Source organism: Brachyhypopomus gauderio, unplaced genomic scaffold (assembly GCF_052324685.1).
Source record: "Brachyhypopomus gauderio isolate BG-103 unplaced genomic scaffold, BGAUD_0.2 sc67, whole genome shotgun sequence".
Classification (NCBI taxonomy): domain Eukaryota; kingdom Metazoa; phylum Chordata; class Actinopteri; order Gymnotiformes; family Hypopomidae; genus Brachyhypopomus; species Brachyhypopomus gauderio.
The window spans coordinates 979893-998283 of record NW_027506888.1 but is presented as its reverse complement, the minus strand read 5'-3'; the positions used below and the strand labels follow the sequence as shown (position 1 = coordinate 998283).

At 41.1% G+C, this 18391-nt stretch overlaps 1 protein-coding gene across 3 annotated transcripts in view; it reads right to left on the bottom strand.

The window, feature by feature from the left end:
- Positions 1 to 5914: 5914 nt before the first annotated feature.
- Positions 5915 to 18391, bottom strand: part of LOC143490839 (complement C3-like) — a 33768-nt gene continuing 21291 nt past the window's right edge. Inside the window, exons 25-42 of one of the 3 annotated variants that reach the window (XM_076989348.1) lie at positions 17823 to 18026; positions 16653 to 16728; positions 16371 to 16530; positions 16181 to 16276; positions 15928 to 16078; positions 15625 to 15788; positions 14662 to 14820; positions 10081 to 10140; positions 9913 to 10003; positions 9742 to 9790; positions 9512 to 9602; positions 8101 to 8190; positions 7913 to 8018; positions 7703 to 7798; positions 7430 to 7510; positions 7182 to 7265; positions 6412 to 6547; positions 5915 to 6249 (exon numbers count right to left, since the gene is read on the bottom strand). In XM_076989348.1, the coding sequence (XP_076845463.1) occupies positions 6108 to 6249; positions 6412 to 6547; positions 7182 to 7265; positions 7430 to 7510; positions 7703 to 7798; positions 7913 to 8018; positions 8101 to 8190; positions 9512 to 9602; positions 9742 to 9790; positions 9913 to 10003; positions 10081 to 10140; positions 14662 to 14820; positions 15625 to 15788; positions 15928 to 16078; positions 16181 to 16276; positions 16371 to 16530; positions 16653 to 16728; positions 17823 to 18026 (2036 nt within the window). In that variant the 3' untranslated portion in view covers positions 5915 to 6107. Of the gene's footprint in view, positions 6250 to 6411; positions 6548 to 6570; positions 6937 to 7181; positions 7266 to 7429; positions 7511 to 7702; positions 7799 to 7912; positions 8019 to 8100; positions 8191 to 8599; positions 8652 to 9511; positions 9603 to 9741; positions 9791 to 9912; positions 10004 to 10080; positions 10141 to 14661; positions 14821 to 15624; positions 15789 to 15927; positions 16079 to 16180; positions 16277 to 16370; positions 16531 to 16652; positions 16729 to 17822; positions 18027 to 18391 lie in introns of those variants that run through there. The other 2 variants (XM_076989349.1, XM_076989350.1) reach the window with 2 other exon arrangements.

Genomic DNA, 18391 nt, shown 5'->3' with positions numbered 1-18391 from the left:
GGGAGTTAGCATTGCCCATGGCGCTAGCAGCTGTAGCTTGCTAACAATTCTCACCCTTATACTGTAAAATTCCGCCTAAATACATACCATCCACTCCTAATACCTTCATGACATAAAACATAAAGTCATTTTGCTTCATATTGTACTGTTTTTTAACATTTTTAACACTGTGCTGAACATTATTTTAACTATTTTTACAAGAAACCAAAGTTTCACCGACCTCTCTCCTGCAGTAGGCTAATCTTAGCCAACTGAGGAGAGGGTGGCGGATGTGGCCGATACAGCAGTAACTCCGCCCACAAAGGGAAACGGAGAGAAATAAAATACAACAAAGTTATAATTATTAAAAAATATATATATATGTATTAAACACATTTTCTGCCCAACACAACCCAAGATAATTTCCAACACATAAAATACGAAGATTTTGTGTGAAAAATAAACTAATTTAAATCCGTTACATTAGCAGTTATTAAACCTCTGATCAAGAAACCAAATCTTGATCCGACTGTCCTATCTAATTATAGACCCATTTCGAACACATCATTTATATCTAAGATCATAGAAAAAGCTGTTGCCCAGCAATTATGCCTATATCTGCATTAGTCAAAGTAACAAATGATCTCCTCCTTGCTTCAGATCAAGGCTATGTATCACTTTTAGTGCTTCTCGATCTTAGTGCAGCTTTTGACACAATTGATCATAGGATCAATTGTTAGCGGTTAGAATGCTGGGTTGGAGTCTCAGGCACAGCCTTTTCATGGTTTTACTCTTACTTGACAAATCGCCATCAGTTTGTAGAGCTCAATAATATTCCATCCAAACATACAATAGTTAAATACGGGGTCCCGCAAGGCTCCATCTTAGGACCACTATTATTTACATTATATATGCTACCATTGGGCACAGTTATAAACAAACATGGTGTCAATTTTCACTGCTATGCAGATGACACTCAACTTTACATATCAGCCAAATCTGATGACAAACTCACTTTAGGAAAAATTGAGGCCTGTGTAAGAGATATTTAATGCTGGATGTCTCTAAACTTCCTCCAACTAAATGAGGACAAAACAGAAGTTCTCCTTGTGGGCCCTAAGGCCGCAAGACAAAAAAAATCCAGATCTAATGCTTAATCTTGCAGACTATCCCATTACACCTGGCACAGTAGCCAAAAACCTAGGCGTCATACTCAACTCCGACCTATCATTTGATAAATATATAGATAATACTACTAGGACAGCTTTTCTACATCTCCGCAACATTGCCAAATTAAGAAATGCATTATCACAGGATGATGCAGAAAAATTGGTGCACGCCTTTGTTAGCTCTAGATTAGACTACTGCAATGCACTACTGTCAGGATGTTCAAATAGGAATCTAATGGCGCATTTCCACTAGGGCCTGCTTGGCGCGGTACGGTTCGATTCGCGACGGTTTGTGAGTGTTTCCATTAGTACCAGTTCCCTGTGAGCCGGCCCCTTTGGGTACTATTTTCGTACCGACTCGCTCGAGGTTCTAACCGTTCCGAAGCGGTACAGTTCTGTGACGTGGAGGAACAGCATGACACTGATTGGCCAGGGAGTGTCGTCACAGGTTGCGTCAGGAGAACGACTCCTCCGCTATGCTATGGACTCCTCAGCCATTTTTAAAACCCAAGGAGCGAAGTCTGTTCCCTGGTCAAACGCCGAGGTACAAACCTTTCTGTTAATAATCAGCGATCAAAAAATCCAGGGCGAACTGGACGGGGCCACTAGAAATGTAAAGGTTTTTAGCGAGGTTTCCGCGCTAATGGCCACTCATGGCTACCAGCGGTCCGTTCAGCAGTGCCGGTCGGTCCAAGCTAAAAAAGCATAACGCGATTACCGGGCGGTGAAGGACCATAACGGACGCAGCGGAGCAAACCGCAAAGACTGGAAATGGTTCCAGCAAATGGATGCCATATACGGTCACCGGCCAGCCAGTAACGGAAGAGAAAACGTGCCGGACAATGTCGGTGCTGGAGGCCACGGAGAATGGTGAGTGTATTGTGATTTCAGTTTTACTACTAGGCTCGTAAAAGATGTAATATGAACGCATCTATTGTAAACGCAGGAATTTAGAGCTGTGTTTGTAGTTAATGTTACCACCACAGTCACTACTGTACAATAGCTAGCTCTTAGCCTTGCTAGTTGCTAGTTAGCTGTAGCCATAAACACAGCATGAGCAGCGATGACGTGCTACACATTTTGAGCAGTTACGCTATATTGTTGTTGCTTTCACGGGAATGCTTGTGTTTAATATTTGTTATTTTTTACGTTCAAGATTCCCCTTCCACTGACGAGGCGAGCGGAGTTGGCGGAAAATGTTTCCTTCAACCGGGCTTTCCTCGGGGTGCTTGGCGAACTTGTGAACACCATGCGAGACAGACGCCAATAAAAGCACACAAAATGTTGCTTGTAGTACTATAAATATTTATTTCATATAAAGCTATACGTATATATTTGCTTTTTGCACTTTTTTTTTACTATAACTATATTATTTACATATGTTGTACTTTAAATATCTATATTTCATAATAAAGTTTGATTTCATTTGATTGTATGACTGATGCTTTTTATGCAGGGTGTGTTCAGCATGTTTGAGTAATACCAAATTATTATCAATAATTAGAGCAACCACATACAATAATGAAGATAAAGATAAATAAGATACAATAATGCTATGTGTTAAGGGGCATCGAACGGTGTTGTGGTCGCATACAAATGATGTCACGACACTACAACCCGCGCGCCAACAGCGACTCCACCCACATTGAGGTGGTTCACCATTGTAATGGAAACACAACGCGACCGTACCGTTCCATTGCGAATCGACCCGTATCGAACCGTACCGCGCCAAGCAGGCCCTAGTGGAAATGCGCCATAAATGAACTTCAAATAGTTCAAAATGCCGCAGCCAGAGTTCTGACCAGAACTAGAAAATTTCAGCATATTAGACCAGTCCTATCAGCCCTGCATTGGCTCCCAGTTAAATTCCATATTATTAACATATAAAGCACTGCACGGGCTTGCTCCTGAATACCTCCAGGAACTTATTTCCCCCAGTTAACCCCCACGTCAACTAAGATCACAGGGTGCTGGTCTTTTATTAGTTCCACAAATTAATAAGGTAACAGCAGGGGGAAGAGCCTTTTCTTGTAAGGCCCCCCAGCTTTGGAATAATCTTCCTAAATGCGTACGGGACTCTGACACAGTCACAATCTTTAAGTCTAGGTTGAAAACCCACCTATTTGGTTTAGCGTTTGATAATTAACATCCCCCCTTAGATAAAGGTACAGATCCAGGGGTTCATAGACGAAGGGTTTTATGGTAGACTGGGGCGCTGGTGCTGTCGTCCTGTCACTGCTCGTGGTCACTCAAGTTTGTTGACAGTGCAGTGGATGGATGCCATTGTCTCAGAATGCCCCCAAGCCTATGTTACCTTCTGGTTCTGCCTTTTTAGCTAGGCTGTAATAGTTTAACTTAATGCCAGATTTGCTGCCACACTCCAGAAATGTGTTTTATTTCATCTGTCCTGTATATGTCCTCATACAGAGCTAATTTTCCCTAAGAGGAGGGACAAGCGATTCATCCAGTGCCGGCCACCTACTGCCTGACCGGATAAGCCTACACCATGATGGACATTACTACATCTTTTTCTTTTCTTTGTTTCTTTCTGTCTAAATTGTTGTTGTGGTCATGGTGACCGGTGTCGGCCAGAGGAGGATGGGTTCCCCCCCTGAGTCTTGGTTCCTCTCAAGGTTTCTTCCTCATGCAAATAAACTAGGGAGTTTTTCCTTGCCACTGTCAACCTTGGCTTGCTCACTGGGGGCTAGGACTCGGCACTTGTAAAGCTGCTTTGTGACAACAACTGTTGTAAAAAGCGCTATATAAATAAAATTTGATTGATTGATGATTGAAAGTATAAACGCCTCCACCGTTCGCGGGAGGTGTGCGGAGTCATGCGCTACGGTCACTCGCAAAAGTATAAACAAGGCTTAAAGCTGCCACGCGTGGCCCGTTTAAGGCGCTCAGCTCCTACTGCCCAGGTTATGAGAAGCTAGCTGACTCCTCCCAGTGCCAGAAGTCCCATAAGGTAGAGAAGTGTTTTTTTTTATTATTCTCATCTTGAATTAGGCATAGGCCTATTCATATCCATATACTGGACATAGAAGAGTATGTTACTATCTTGAATTACACTGCAAAGAATGTGATGCGGATATGTGACATATTCATATCCATATACTTACAAAAGTATGTTCCGATTTTTATCTGTTTTCCAGGTTTAAATCCATCTGCCGGTTTCCCTGCCAGTGCCACTGCCCAGTGAAGTTTAGCATTCTAAAATATTGGACTTATCTTCTCCTCCTTCCTGCTTTGAAGTTATCTTTTCTAGAGTTATTGTGTGTATTGGTGTGTGTTAGTCCTGCACCGGGTCGGGTACCCGTGGATACCCGCGGGTACGGGCAAATAAATGCTGAAACGGGTGGGTTTTACACATACCGCAATTTTACGGGTGGGTATGCGGGCGGGTAATTTAAATACGGGTGGGTAGCACGTGAATAAGTGGTCATTTTAGTAGGCTTTTATTTGCTACGTAATGAACACAGTGTTACCTTTTGCCTGATTACTGCCTCCCGATCGTGGTCGCGAAGCTCAGGGGGAGCTTACTTATACCGTAGCTCCGTTGGCCAGAGCGGGCTGAACTTTACTCTTCACCCGTTCTGGGGTAATACCCTTCGGTTCTTTTCCAGCGGAAACATGAGCAGAGGCTGGTTATAACGCAGTACCGGGCATTTATTGTAGCTTGCTTGGTGGTTACAAAGCTAAATGGGTGGCCGTGCTAGAATAAGAAAAAATGACGAGAGAGATAGCGTGCTGCTCCCGCCACAGCAGATAGGCAACTACCACTGTGAACCTATGCGATTTTATTTAGTTGTTATACTGGCATTTGTTCCCTCTCGTTTTGCATTGTGTTATGGCACCGGTTGGCTACATACATTCTTGCGTTTTACCAGTTGCTACTTTTAGATAGGAATACTGTTCCTGCACAGCAACCTTAAATTGTATTTTGTGTTGTACTGACGTTTTTTCAGAGGCGCATTGAAAAATAAAGTGCTCTATAAGAATACTTTCGATTTGTGTGATTTTTCACGGGCATGGGTGGGTAACGGGTAGAATATTAACGGGTCTGGGTATGGGTATGGATTTAACTTTGAAATAGCGACGGGTTTGCGGGTGGGTGGGTGCTATACTCTGCGGGTATGGGTGGGTGCGGGTCTCAAAAAACGGACCCGTGCAGGTCTCTGGTGTGCGTGTGTGTTAATCTGTGGAATTACTTTTTTTTTTTTTTTTTTTGGGTTTTTGACTGCCCAGCCTTTTCTGGAGTTTTTTGACTGCTCTTTTCTGTTGTGTGTGTGTGTGTGTGTGTGTGTGTGGCTAAGAGAGATAGAGATGATGTGAAGTTCTTGTGAGATTCTTGTTCTGACAACCTATTTTTGATTTTTTTTGTTTTGATCATTTCCTCTTTTGTTGGATTTACTGCTTATTCTCCACCTGTGCAAATAAAAACACAACTACATTTGAACTGCGATTGGGGTTCCTTGTTTAAATTATCGCCCGGCCCTTGTGTTTGACTTGGTAGATCTCGGCATGCCATCAACTTCAAAAGTAGATCTTGGTTAAAAAAAGGTTGGGCACCCCTGGTTTAGACTGTCCTCACAAGTTGAGGTACCTGCCATTCATTTAAGATAATTGATTCTCACCTTGGTCTGTAGGTCTTAATTGTGTCACTTTTACTCGGTGATCATGACTACCAGATGAGAATATTGTACAACATAGACACACGCACACACACACACACAGAGCTGACTATCACTGCAAAATCAGCAATATTGCCAGAAACCACCTGAGTATTATTTAATGATTTCATAAGAAATTTAGCAACCAATGCCAAGATGTACAATACAATATAGTACACCATATTAGACAGAAACACTACGGAGTGGTATGGAACCCCCTCAATACATACACAAAGTGATGATGAAACAAATGTATTAGTCTTTTTAGGCTTTTTATCAAACATGTTTATGTAGTACATGCAAAGTCTTTAAGCATCTGAGAAAGCCCAGCGATACCAGCGTATTTCTCTCTGTATTTTGCAGTTTGCCCTTCCTCACTTGTGGGCCAGTATTCAATCCATGTCTGCTCACCCAGGATGTACTGTGGTCTGCAAGTGAGGGTCCACACATATATGGTCAATATCTCTCAAACATGAAGTTCACAATAAAGTCAATTAACAGACTTTTCAGCATATAGAATTGCAATCATATGTGCATACTGAAAGCAAATCCCAAAAATGTTCCAGATATACAATCCTATGTATGAGTACCTTCCTCCAACCCTTGGTAGGTGGACACTTTGGCCCATGATGAGGTAGGTCTTTCCTTCCTGAAATCCATACGATTCCTTACAGTTGGCATGACCAATGAAGTTTCTCACCTGTCCCTCCACACCTACATCAGAGCCTACAGAAGATTTATAAAAATACAAATGAATAACCAAAACTACAGGGCTGACACAAATGACCTTGGCATTGAACACAAGAGCAAGCTTTACAACTTCATGTGTCTTAAGCCAGATAAATCTTTAAATTTCCCTGTAGATTTTTTGTAACATCAATAAATGAACTACATTTTTATTTATTTCTGTACACATTTGCTACAGGAGAACTGACTTTGTAATGTTTGACAAATTCAGAAATGTTCATCAGGTTGGGAAGATGTGTGGACTGTTATATTTTTAGATATTTTCACCTCCAGTAATGGGGCCACCAGTCCGGAATAGTTCCTGCCTTTCCCTGCTCTGAAATGCTTAGCTTTTTAAAAGATAAATCAGACTCAGTCCGCACTTCCACCTGGTGTTTCCAAAAACAAAGTGTCATTATGCCATGGTGTACATAGCACAATGCATCACACATGTGTATGACACGTTTCTTGGACAAGGCAAGGAAGTGGGACACAAGGGTGCAGAGGGTGCTACACCACACCCTCGTGGTTAGCAGAGGACCTGCACCCCATCTTTATAACTTACATGTTCAGAAGGTTATGGAACAGATTGTTTACATGAATTTTATGTCCTTTTTTTTTTGGACTGTCATACCGTTTTTCAGGACCTTTTCAATCTTCATCTTGTAGGTGTCCGTGAATGGTGTGAAATCCATACTCACAACTCTGGTTTTGTAAACTGGAAAAAGTACACATTACAGTCATCATTCATTTAACTGGTATTCATATATACACGTTGATCTATTGCTGTAACCACTGTGGATGAATTGTGTGAGTGTACAGTAAGAATGGACACACACATCACACAGGGAAAGACAAAAGAACACTGTTCTCCATGTTTACCGTAATCCACGCCATGTTCACAAGCTTTTTTGTCCCGATCATCATCTATCATTTTTTTCTTCTTCTGAACACTGCAGTTTTCTGTTTAAGGAGACAGTAAGTATGTCTCTCTCTCTCTTACACATTGTCATTTTACAGAAATAAAGGTTTGGAGTGCATTTGTATGTGCAAATTAAACACTAGCAGAAAATTAGTGGAAATAAAGAGCCACAAACAAATAAAAATGAAGTCTATGTTGCTTTTTGGTTGTCATGGAATTAGCTTTAAATGCACCTTCAGCACACATGCACAAATCCTTTTGGTCAATGCACAGTCTGCTTAGAGTGCCACCTTTCTTTATAGGATGGTAGAACTTTACACAGCGGTCCCCTGTGAAAACACAAGAATTTCATCTGTGTATGTGAGAGGGAGACAGATAAAGAAATGTGTGTGAAGAGAGAGACAGAAAGACACAGTGTGTGTGCACGTGTCTGTTCAACATACCTGGAGAGTAATAGTCATACACAGTGACTGCAGCAGGCTGAAGCATCGCCACGTCTGTGACCTTGTGCAGTCTGAAAGTAATCCTGTCTACCTCTCCATGAGATATCTGATAAGCAGCACCAAAATTATGTCAGACAGTTATTCATTTCGTAACTGTAGTCCAAGTACCCGGAAAATGCCACATGTACCTTATCTACATAGATGATGAGGGAACCTCGATCCGAAAGCTGTTTATCCATCTCAAACTTCGATATATATCTGTCCTTACCAGTTGTTAGCTAATTTTTTTTATGGAACAGAAAAAAATGTAATATTAATATTATGGATTAGTCTATTTTGTAAACAGTTCACGATTGTTGATTACTGTTTATTGTAAATTAGGCATTTATAAACTAAACAAAATCTGCTATTGTCATGGTACAGCCCCAGACCCCTCCCTTCGGGCATGTGTATGTGTAGTCCACATCTATATATGTACTTCCTGTGAGTGTGGCTGTTTGTGTATGTGTTCACCCGTCTTGTTAGTCCAATGTGTTACACGCGGTGCTCGTTATGTATTAGGTATATATTGTGTGATTTAGTCTTGTCCCATGCTCGTCTTTGAAAGTCCAATACATGTTCTGTGATCAGTGTAAGCCTTGTGCTGCTGTTGTTAACTTAAAATAAACTTTGTGTTTTTCTGTATGCCTGTCTCTGCATTCCTGCTTCAACTTGACTGTTATAGCTACAACACTTAAAACTGCAAGGGGGAGAAAAATGAAAAGTTGAGCTTGTGCATTCTGCATTCTTCAGTTCAGCCCAGACCTCTTCCTACCAAGTATTCAGTTCATAAAAAATAACATTACATTACAGAGAAATGTGCTCAAATGTTTGACAACAAACAAAAATCTTTTTGAAAAAGTGTCTAGACAACTTTGAGGTTCTCTAGGAGCATTGAATTGAATGCAAATTACAGAAATGAAATTTTATTTGAATTATATTGAAATATATTTGAATTGTGAGTTGGTGAACAAACTGAAAATTGTAACGTTGAAGCGCCGGTAGAAGGACGAGGCGCGAGTCCAGTCTCGAACTATTTAACATAAACTACTGCAGACAGCGCACGTATAACACATACACATTAAGTATGGACTGACTCAAACAAAGACGAGCACGGGACACTGCGCGAATGCACACTAAATAGACAGACCACATAATCCCAGAGTGATGACGAGACGAGCGACAGGTGAAACTGATGGACATGCTCGGACACAACCACACCCACGAAGATACATAGACGCAGACGAGTAGACGTAGACGACATAAATACACGCCCAAAGGGGAGGGGTCAGGGGCTGTACCGTGACAAAAATCAGTTACCATCAGCAAAATTGCTAATGCAGCCAAAAACTACAATATTTCAATATAACATTTTACTTGACTAATTTAAATAAATTATTGTGATTTTATTTTACTTTGACAATGCTGAGTTGCTCAGTTGAAAGTGAAATATATTCTCAAATAATGCTGTAAAAAGCATGCATTGCACATAGCCTGAGCAATGTCACATATTTAAAAAGTCAAATCACAAAATGACATATCTGTCTGAGTTTTCCTTACATCCGTCAGATCATTCTCATCCACCACAAAGCCTGTCAGCAAGCCAACATCCAAAATAGACATAGTGGCATCTCTGTTTGGATTCATGTACCTGTACAGAATAATGAAACACCACTGAAATTCATTTACACATTATTACAATTCTGAGAAAAAACATTTTGCATGTAATTGCAAAATGTTATATTAGCTAATGCCCAAGTGAAAATCAAACGAAAGATGATAATACTAACTTGGTCTCAATGGTGAGCAAAAAACTTTTCTTGGCTCCTGGATATGTTACTGAAGTTCAAAACATTAGTATGAGTATCAATTTCATTTTTAAGGGGGTGGAGGGGGGTTTAAATTTCATTTGCTTGCTTTTGGATCAGAATTAAAGCCAAAAAAGAGATCAGGAATCTTACCACGAGCTTGTGCTTCCATCTTGACAGCAAAATTAAACATTTTACAATCATTCTGCTTCTCAGTAGGCCTAGCATAGTACACTGTCCAGACCTATAAGATAAATATTTGATTTTCAGTTCAAATCCAAGCATTTAAAAACAAAGCAGGCTTGTTTGGTAAATACTCACTTGAAGAGATCCTACAGAAGTTCCTTTAGCTGTTACCTTAAATTTCTGCGTAAGATTAACCTGTACAAGCAACAAAACCTTTTATTCAGGGCAGTTTAAAAAAAACATTAGCTTAAACATCCTGAATATACTATAAGTTTGAGTTAACTCAGTGGTTCTCAAACTTTTTCTATCATTCCCCACCTCAGAAGAAGGTGAAATTCCACGCCCCACGAATATGGAGAGGAAACAGTGCCAATTGGAAATGTAATCGCTACTAGGCAAAAATGGAAATGCAGTCCACAAAATGCATTGCTTTTCCAAACAAACATGCAGAATACGTGCCACAATGAAATGCAAAAGAACTATTACATTACATTTCAATGCACTTTATCTCTTTATTGAAAAACAATACACAAGAATTTGCATTCAAAACCCAAAATGCTGAATTTGTGCCAGAATTGAATATAATACAGCTCGAAATGTAATCACGGCACCGAGGTATTGCTTTTCAACGTACGGTATTTCTGACATAAATGTCTCCTTTAAATGTAATGACCACGAGATTGATTTAAACACTGATGTGATGAAAACATGCCACAATGAAAAGTAAAAGCTCCAGTGTGTGTGGATTTGTATTTAAAGAAAGAAACGCTGAATTCGTGCCAGAAGCTACCTTGTAATGCAATCGACTGAATGTCATTGTATTCCACTGTGTGTCTCTCCAAAGCTGTATTCGTGCCAGAATTAAATCTAATCACTGTCCAATAGGAACGCTTGCCTGAATTTGGGGCGGGGCTTAGACTCCAGTCAGAAGCAATCGCTCGTAGTTGGACTTGAAAGCAGCAGAAATGTCTTTTCACGACAGAATAAAAGAGGAAATAAACAGTCTAATTGGACAAATTGAGGCTGGTGCAGTTACAGACGACTACGTGCTTAACTTAATTAAGCTGAAGGTGCTGGACAATATTGAAAATGGACCTTGAAAGTGTCGTACATGTGCTTGAATTCCACCTTGTAAAGGTGGATGAACCCTGCAAACAGCGCTGAAGAGCGGAGCCCCTGCAATTGCTACCCGTATTTTCCAGATTATAAACCGCTACTTATTCCCTCGCGCTTTGAACCATGCGACTTTTAATGAGGTGTGGCTTTTCTGTAGATGTTTCTTCACCCATCAGGGGTGGAAAGTTAATCAGGTGGTAGGACAAAGTTGTAAATGAAAGAAGAAAGTGCTCATTTTCATTTAACTCATGCAAGTAGCAGGCACGACGGATAATTTTTTTCAAACGAACGTGTTGTGCCAAATTCCGAGTCCTCTCGTTTGCACACGCATAAAAACCCTACAGATGATATTCCGGAGTTACAGTGATTTTAACTTAGTTCATTGAGCACTCTAGTTTTGTCCTAACTAGATATTTAGACATAATACTGCTGTAATACTGCAAAGTCGTGGTCAGAGAACTGGTCATGAACTTCGTATAGCCAGTGTGTATTTTATTTAAAATAATTAACACCCCAGTGGCGTGCACACATAGACATCAGGTGGTGCTAAAGCACCACCAACTCTGCCCTTTATCAACGAAAGTGCCCTTTTGAAACTTCATTTTTTAATAATAATAATAATAATAATAATTATTATTATTATTATTATTATTATCATTTTACTGAGGTCGGTTTGAAATTATCTTTTGAAAACCTGAGTGATTAAAAACAATGCCCTGTAATGAGCCCCCACCTCGCACACACCCGACCTCTCTCTTCCTTTAACACCAGATGCGCTGCAGCAGCAGTTCAGTTCAGCGAGTGGAAGGAAGCGTCTTCAGCACAGCACACACAGTCACAGATAGACTTCTTCTCCCGTCCCCACAAGCCAGGTCACATACACATCAAGTGAAATCGTACCGTTTGCCCTCTAAGCCCAACGTGAAATCATTTTCTTGTGCTGTAAAATGTCTCATACAGCACCAAACTACTAAGCATTTTTAACCGACTGGTCACCTGATAAACTAGTCGCTCTAATCCAAATCAATAGATAACGTGAGGACGACCACATACAAATAATTAAGGTAGAGTTTGCAAATTTATGTGTTAAGCTGAACGTTTTCTGTTGTATAGGCAACATAAATTAACTAGTGCTGTCAATTCCAGGTGCCGCGATTAAAAGTCCTCACCAGGATTCACCATCAATAAGGCCTTCAATAAGCCTCTGAACCTGCCCCTTTAAAATGCGTTCACCTATCTGCCCACTGCTCAATATACCATGTTGTGTGCTGATATTTCTTTTTCCAATTAATTTGTGTTCTAGATCAGCATTTCTGTGTTTTTAGTTTTCAAATCTAAGAATATGTTTCCTTACGTTAGAAATGCTGACGAATTCAATCATCATGTACAAATCGCATACAATTGGAACGACTTGAAATAGAAACCATTTTACATAAGGAATGCTTTCATTATATTTTTATTTTTTTCTACATTCACAAAATCAGTATGGGAAACAATAACCTCTTAAATGTTTGCTCCTATGCTTGTTTGTTTAATCTATCTCTTTTAAACAAAGTGCGCAGCATACACGCATCGTGAACACAACCTTTTTGAATAAGGAACCAACTTCAGCCAACGTCCAGCACCTTCAGCTTAATTAAGTTAAGCACGTAGTCGTCTGTAACTGCACCAGCCTCAATTTGTCCAATTAGACTGTTTATTTCCTCTTTTATTCTGTCGTGAAAAGACATTTCTGCTGCTTTCAAGTCCAACTACAAGTGATTGCTTCTGATTGGAGTCTAAGCCTGCCCGAAATTCAGGTGAGCGTTCCTATTGGACAGTGATTAGACCTTGGTAACCGAAGGAGATGCAGAAGCGTGATTCGTCACTGAAGACCATTTTCTGCCAGTCTTCAGCAGTCCACTCGCAGTGTTCTTTGGCCCACTTCAGCCGTTTCTCCATTTGTTTCTTGTTCAGCATCGGTTTTACAGTAGGGAAACTCTGCTTCCTCAAGAAGACTGTAAATGCTGCCGTATATCAAGATGTTCTGGAAACGTTCCTGATTCCGACTGTTGAGGAACAGTTCGGCGAAGAAGACTTCATATTTCAACAGGATCTTGCACCGGCTCATGCGGCAAAGTCGACCAAAGATTGGTTCACTAAAAAACAGCTTGAAGTTTTGGCATGGCCGGCCAACTCGCCTGACCTCAATGTCATTGAAAACCTTTGGGCCATCGTCAAGCGGAAAATTCGCGACAGAAAGCCTACTACGCTGGACCAACTGAAGCAGAACATCGCCACTGCCTGGGAAGCTGTGAGTGCGGAAACTTGCGACAAGCTGGTCAAATCGATGCCGCGGAGACTTCAGGCAGTCATACAAGCCAAGGGGGCAGCCACAAAATACTGAGAAAGTGATGATTGTAATTATAATAAAAATTATTCTAATTCAATGAAACGGTTTCTCCATTATTCTAATTCAATAAAACAACAGTGTCACAGTTAAATGGCCTTTTGGCCACAGTTAAATGGGCCTCAGTTAAATGGCCACAGTTAAATGGGCCTTTTGGAAAGCTCAGCTGAGCAAATTTTTTTACATGTAACGAGTTCTGTGATTAGTCTAACGAGTAGGACAGGTGCGGTGAACACCTGATTTGCTTTCTGCACAAAAAATGCATTCAAAGAATTTCACGTTTGCACTATTTCAGATTATTCTAATTCGTTGACCAGCACCTGTATACTTGACGCGTCGCGAGCGAAAATGATGTAATCGCTGTGGCTCCGCCTGTGCGCGAGGGCCTCACGTGCTGTCGATTCGCGAGGTCGTGCACCTCTCAAATTTTGAAACTTTGCGTGCGCCGTGCCTCAGCGCAATGAACAAAGTCATGTTTGCAGGGTTCATACACCTTTATAAGGTGGAATTAAAGCACGTGTACGTAATTTTCAAGGTCCATTTCAATATTTCCCAGCACGTTAAACTTAATTAAGTTAAATATTTATACATATACGATTTATACATATTTATACATATTTCGAAATGATTCGAAATAATTCGCTTTTTTATCACATTATTTAATGGTTGTTTATTTTCAAAACGCCCAATCTTAACGTCTTCACGTTCTCTCGTGTTTCGTCCTGGAATTACAAGAGGCTCGTATTTATTAACGTAATACAAAAGAACTGTTCAGTCAGACAAATATTTGTTGTGAAACAAAGTAGTTACAATTTCAAGCATTTTCAAGTACTTTAAATTTTAACACTTTCAAACCTGAAAGACAAAGCCACATTAAAATTCATCAAGTAAATGTTCCTTCCCCTGTTTTTGAGGGGTGTTTCTTTATACTACCACATATCGTTTCGGAGAACACTGCACGCGGAAAGTATAAACGCTTACACCGTTCGCACGAGGTGGGCGGAGTCACGCGCTACGGTCACTCGCGAAAGTATAAACGGCTTTAGAAAGGTTCATTTCTTCCAATTGCTTGGCCCCACCTGCAATACCCATGCACCCCACTAGTGGGGCGAGCCCCACACATTGAGAAACGCTGAGTTAACTCAAGGCAAACAGAAGATAATGAACAAAGGCAATAAAGGAAATTATCTGAGTAAAAATGTACATTTTACCTTTAGAGAGTATGTGAGATGTGAATATTCATTATTGAAAGTCCATCTATTGGGCGTAGTCTGTCCACTCACAACAACCTCCACATCCAAGTGCATTTTCGGAGCTATGTTCACATGCTTACAGTACTCTGCCACAGCTTGGAACACTATGATAGTTGCCTAAGTGACATGAAAGTTGAGATTAAACGTGCTTTTTGAAGTTTACCTTCTTTTTCACTCTTGATGCTTTGAGTAAGAGAAAAGAAACCAAATCAATTTAAATTCAGGCAGACCAAAGGAATTCAGTGCAGTAAAAGGAAATTATGATCAAAGGAATCCAGTAGTAAATTAGGATAATCCAGTCCTAATTTGAGTACTGTAAACTCAGTAAACCTTACTGGAGCTACCCAGTCAGATATTCTTCAACTTCCCCATTCATTATATTTTGAGTGTACACATTTTAGATACATTACACTTCATTTGGTGTTTGGACCTGTGCCACTTACTTTAAAACTGGAATGAAAATTTCTAAGCTAGTTTTCCCAATAACCAATTTATCCAAGCCATGTGCTGCTGAACAGCTGGTTTTAGTGTGTGAACCCTGTGTGGGCTACCTGAGTAGTGCCAGACCCTCCATATGGGCTGTATGGGTCTACCTGAGTGGTGCCAGACCCTCCATATGGGCTGTGTGGGCTACATGAGTGATGCCAGACCCTCCATATGGGCTGTGTGGGCTACCTGAGTGGTGCCAGACCCTCCATATGGGCTGTGTAGGCTACCTGAGTGGTGCCAGACCCTCAATATGGGCTGTGTGGGCTACCTGAGTGGTGCCAGACCCTCCATATGGGCTGTGTGGGCTACCTGAGTGGTGCCAGACCCTCTATATGGGCTGTGTGGGCTACCTGAGTGGTGCCAAACCCTCCATATGGGCTGTGTGGGTTACCTGAGAGGTGCCGAACCATTCATATGGGTTGTGTGGGCTACCTGAGTGGTGCCAGACCCTCCATATGGTCTGCTCTGTTTATTGAGCCAGTGCACTGCATTCCCTGCTGTATCATACTCCTTCGCCTTCACCAGAGCCAGCAAAGCGTAGCCTGTGGCCTCCAGGGAGAAGTGGAGCCCTCTGGGAACTTGCCAAAAAGAGCCATCTGTTTATGTGATGGAGAAAAGGGAACCATAGAGGGGTTGTCTCAAAGGCTGCACCAAACGGTCACTGCAGTAAAATATTTCATAAACATGCTTCAGATCATTTAATAAACATTCATTTAAGATTTGAATAGCACTGACCTTTAGAGGAAAACTTCATCAGGAACTCTTTGTTCAATTTGCCAGCATTGGCCATGGCATAGGAAGTCATAGCAACCGCGTATGGATTGGTTAAGGTCTGAATTCTGCGTTGCAGATACTCGGTAGCCTTCTTTGTGCTATCTGGAAGAGTCTAAAATGTTACACAAGAAAGATTTACAGAGAGGTAAAAGTGTTTGAAATTTTAATCCAGAGCATGATAACATTTTTGTTGTCACACATCTGTTTGGCTTACAGTGACTGATTTGGCACAGAGATCGTAACCCTCTTGCAAAGCAATTAGGACGAAGGCAGTCAGTGAGGCATCAGAATCCTTCCCTTGCACATCACCCTGAAAATACCATGAAAGCCTTTACCATGGGATTTTACTGACACAATTAACTTGAATACATTCAACAAAAAGCCAAAGATAAATCTTAACTTACAACCATCTCTCCATGAATCACAGCTGTGCCCTCTCTAAACATGCCGTCTGGCATCTGTGTGTTCAGGATTAGCCACTTGAGGGCGCTGCAGAGGACATTTTCCTGGATGGCAATGAGATCATTGGCCATTGCAAACACTTTGGCCACATATGCAGTTAGCCTTTATAAAAACAACAAACAGAAATGAGCAAATAATGAAAAAATGATTATTTAGTATAATGCAAATGAATTTCAGAAGAGAAGGGGAGGGGAATGTCATCTCTTGCAAGGGAGGATTTTCACCATGTGCTGCTGGGTCTGTGTGTCCATGCGGCGTACGATCCGTCCTGTTTACGGTAAGTCAACTGTTTCTCATAACCTGAAAGAGATAAAAGGGGCAAACTTTATCAGGGGTAAAAGTCAAAGTCAAATTTAGCGTTTTTTACTTTTTACAACATGTTGTCACAAAGTAGCTTTACAATTGTACTGGTCCAGATCCCTAATGAGCAAGCCAGAGGTTACAGTGGTAAGGATAAACTTCCTATGATGGCAGTGGAAAAAGGAAGAAACCTTAGGAGGACCAAGACTCAAATGGGAACCTATTCTCCATTGGGCGGCCCGCTCAATGGAGACTTTTCCCTTGATTACTTGGTGCCTCCCTCTGGTGGCCAAAGTTGGCCAAGCAGATGACCCAGCCCCAGACCTTACCATTACACTCCTTGACTTGTGATGCTTTAGATTAAAACCATTTTTATACAATAAGATCTACATGTGGTAAATACACTGTACTCAATATCCACACAGAATCTGATCAGTAATGAATGAGGTTGAGAGTGGCTGGTAATGAACTGCAACCTGTAATTGTAAACATTTAAGCTGCACCCATAAGATAGGTGTACTGTGACGCGCGGTGGAGCAGCGAAGGTCGAGACACAGGATCACTGGATGCGACAGATGTCACTTTTATTATCACAGATATTGCGCAATAGCGTACGTAGAACATTTAAACAGACACGGCAACGTGTAGACTTTAGACAACGACGAGCACAGGACACTGCGCGAACGCACATTAAATAGACAAACCACATACGCCCCATGTGATTACGAGACGAGTCACAGGTGAGACGGATTATCACAAGACATAACCGCACCCACGGAGATCCACAGACGCAGACTAAAAAACGTGGACAACGTAGACACGCCCAAAAGGGAGGGACCTAAAACACCTTAGTCCTTCATGAAGAAACACCTTTGTTCTTCATAAAGAAAAACCCGCTGCATACATGCAAAGTGGCTGCATTCAGATATTCAACATTTTTGGATTAAAGAAAGTAGCCAACATCATGACTTTACTACCAGGTAATACAGGTAATATTCAGAATACCTGCCTAGCTGTCTAATTAGACAGTTAAGGCTAGAATATCTCTTAATTGCTTGTATCAAAGGCACATGAGGAGTGCTTTTCATTCTTACCTGTCTGGATGTGTTTGATGGCTTCTTTACGCCGGTTCAACCCAACTGTCTCCCACTGCTTGGTACTGTCTAGGTAGTGTGTAGCGATGAGGGGCAGAGTCATGCCGATCATGTTCTGCTCACCACAGCCAGTGGGCTGCACAATTAGGCGTCCCATGAAGTCACCGCTGATGGCCTGTTCAATAGTCTGACTGACCTCTTGACCTGCAGGACAGCAAACGAGAAGGAAAAGAGATAGAGAAAAAGCATTTGTTGATCAAAGGCATTTGATATATGCTACTTCCTTTCAACAATTTTAAACCTCAAAGAAATGCTCTGTCATCTCTCTCTGTTTCTTTCTTCATCCGTATTAGGTGAACATTTGAACAACAGCAAACAGCTGAAAAGCACATTTCCTTATATGGGTAATCCAAGCAATGTCAGATCAGCAATGCTAGCAACAGTTCTTTTAGACAAGCTTGCAAAGGTGGTGAATTCCCTCTTGTCTCATTGCTGAATATTAATGCCAGAACGATACCTAGTATATTGGAATGTATTTTATCACCAAGGAACAGGAAGTAAAAATGTTC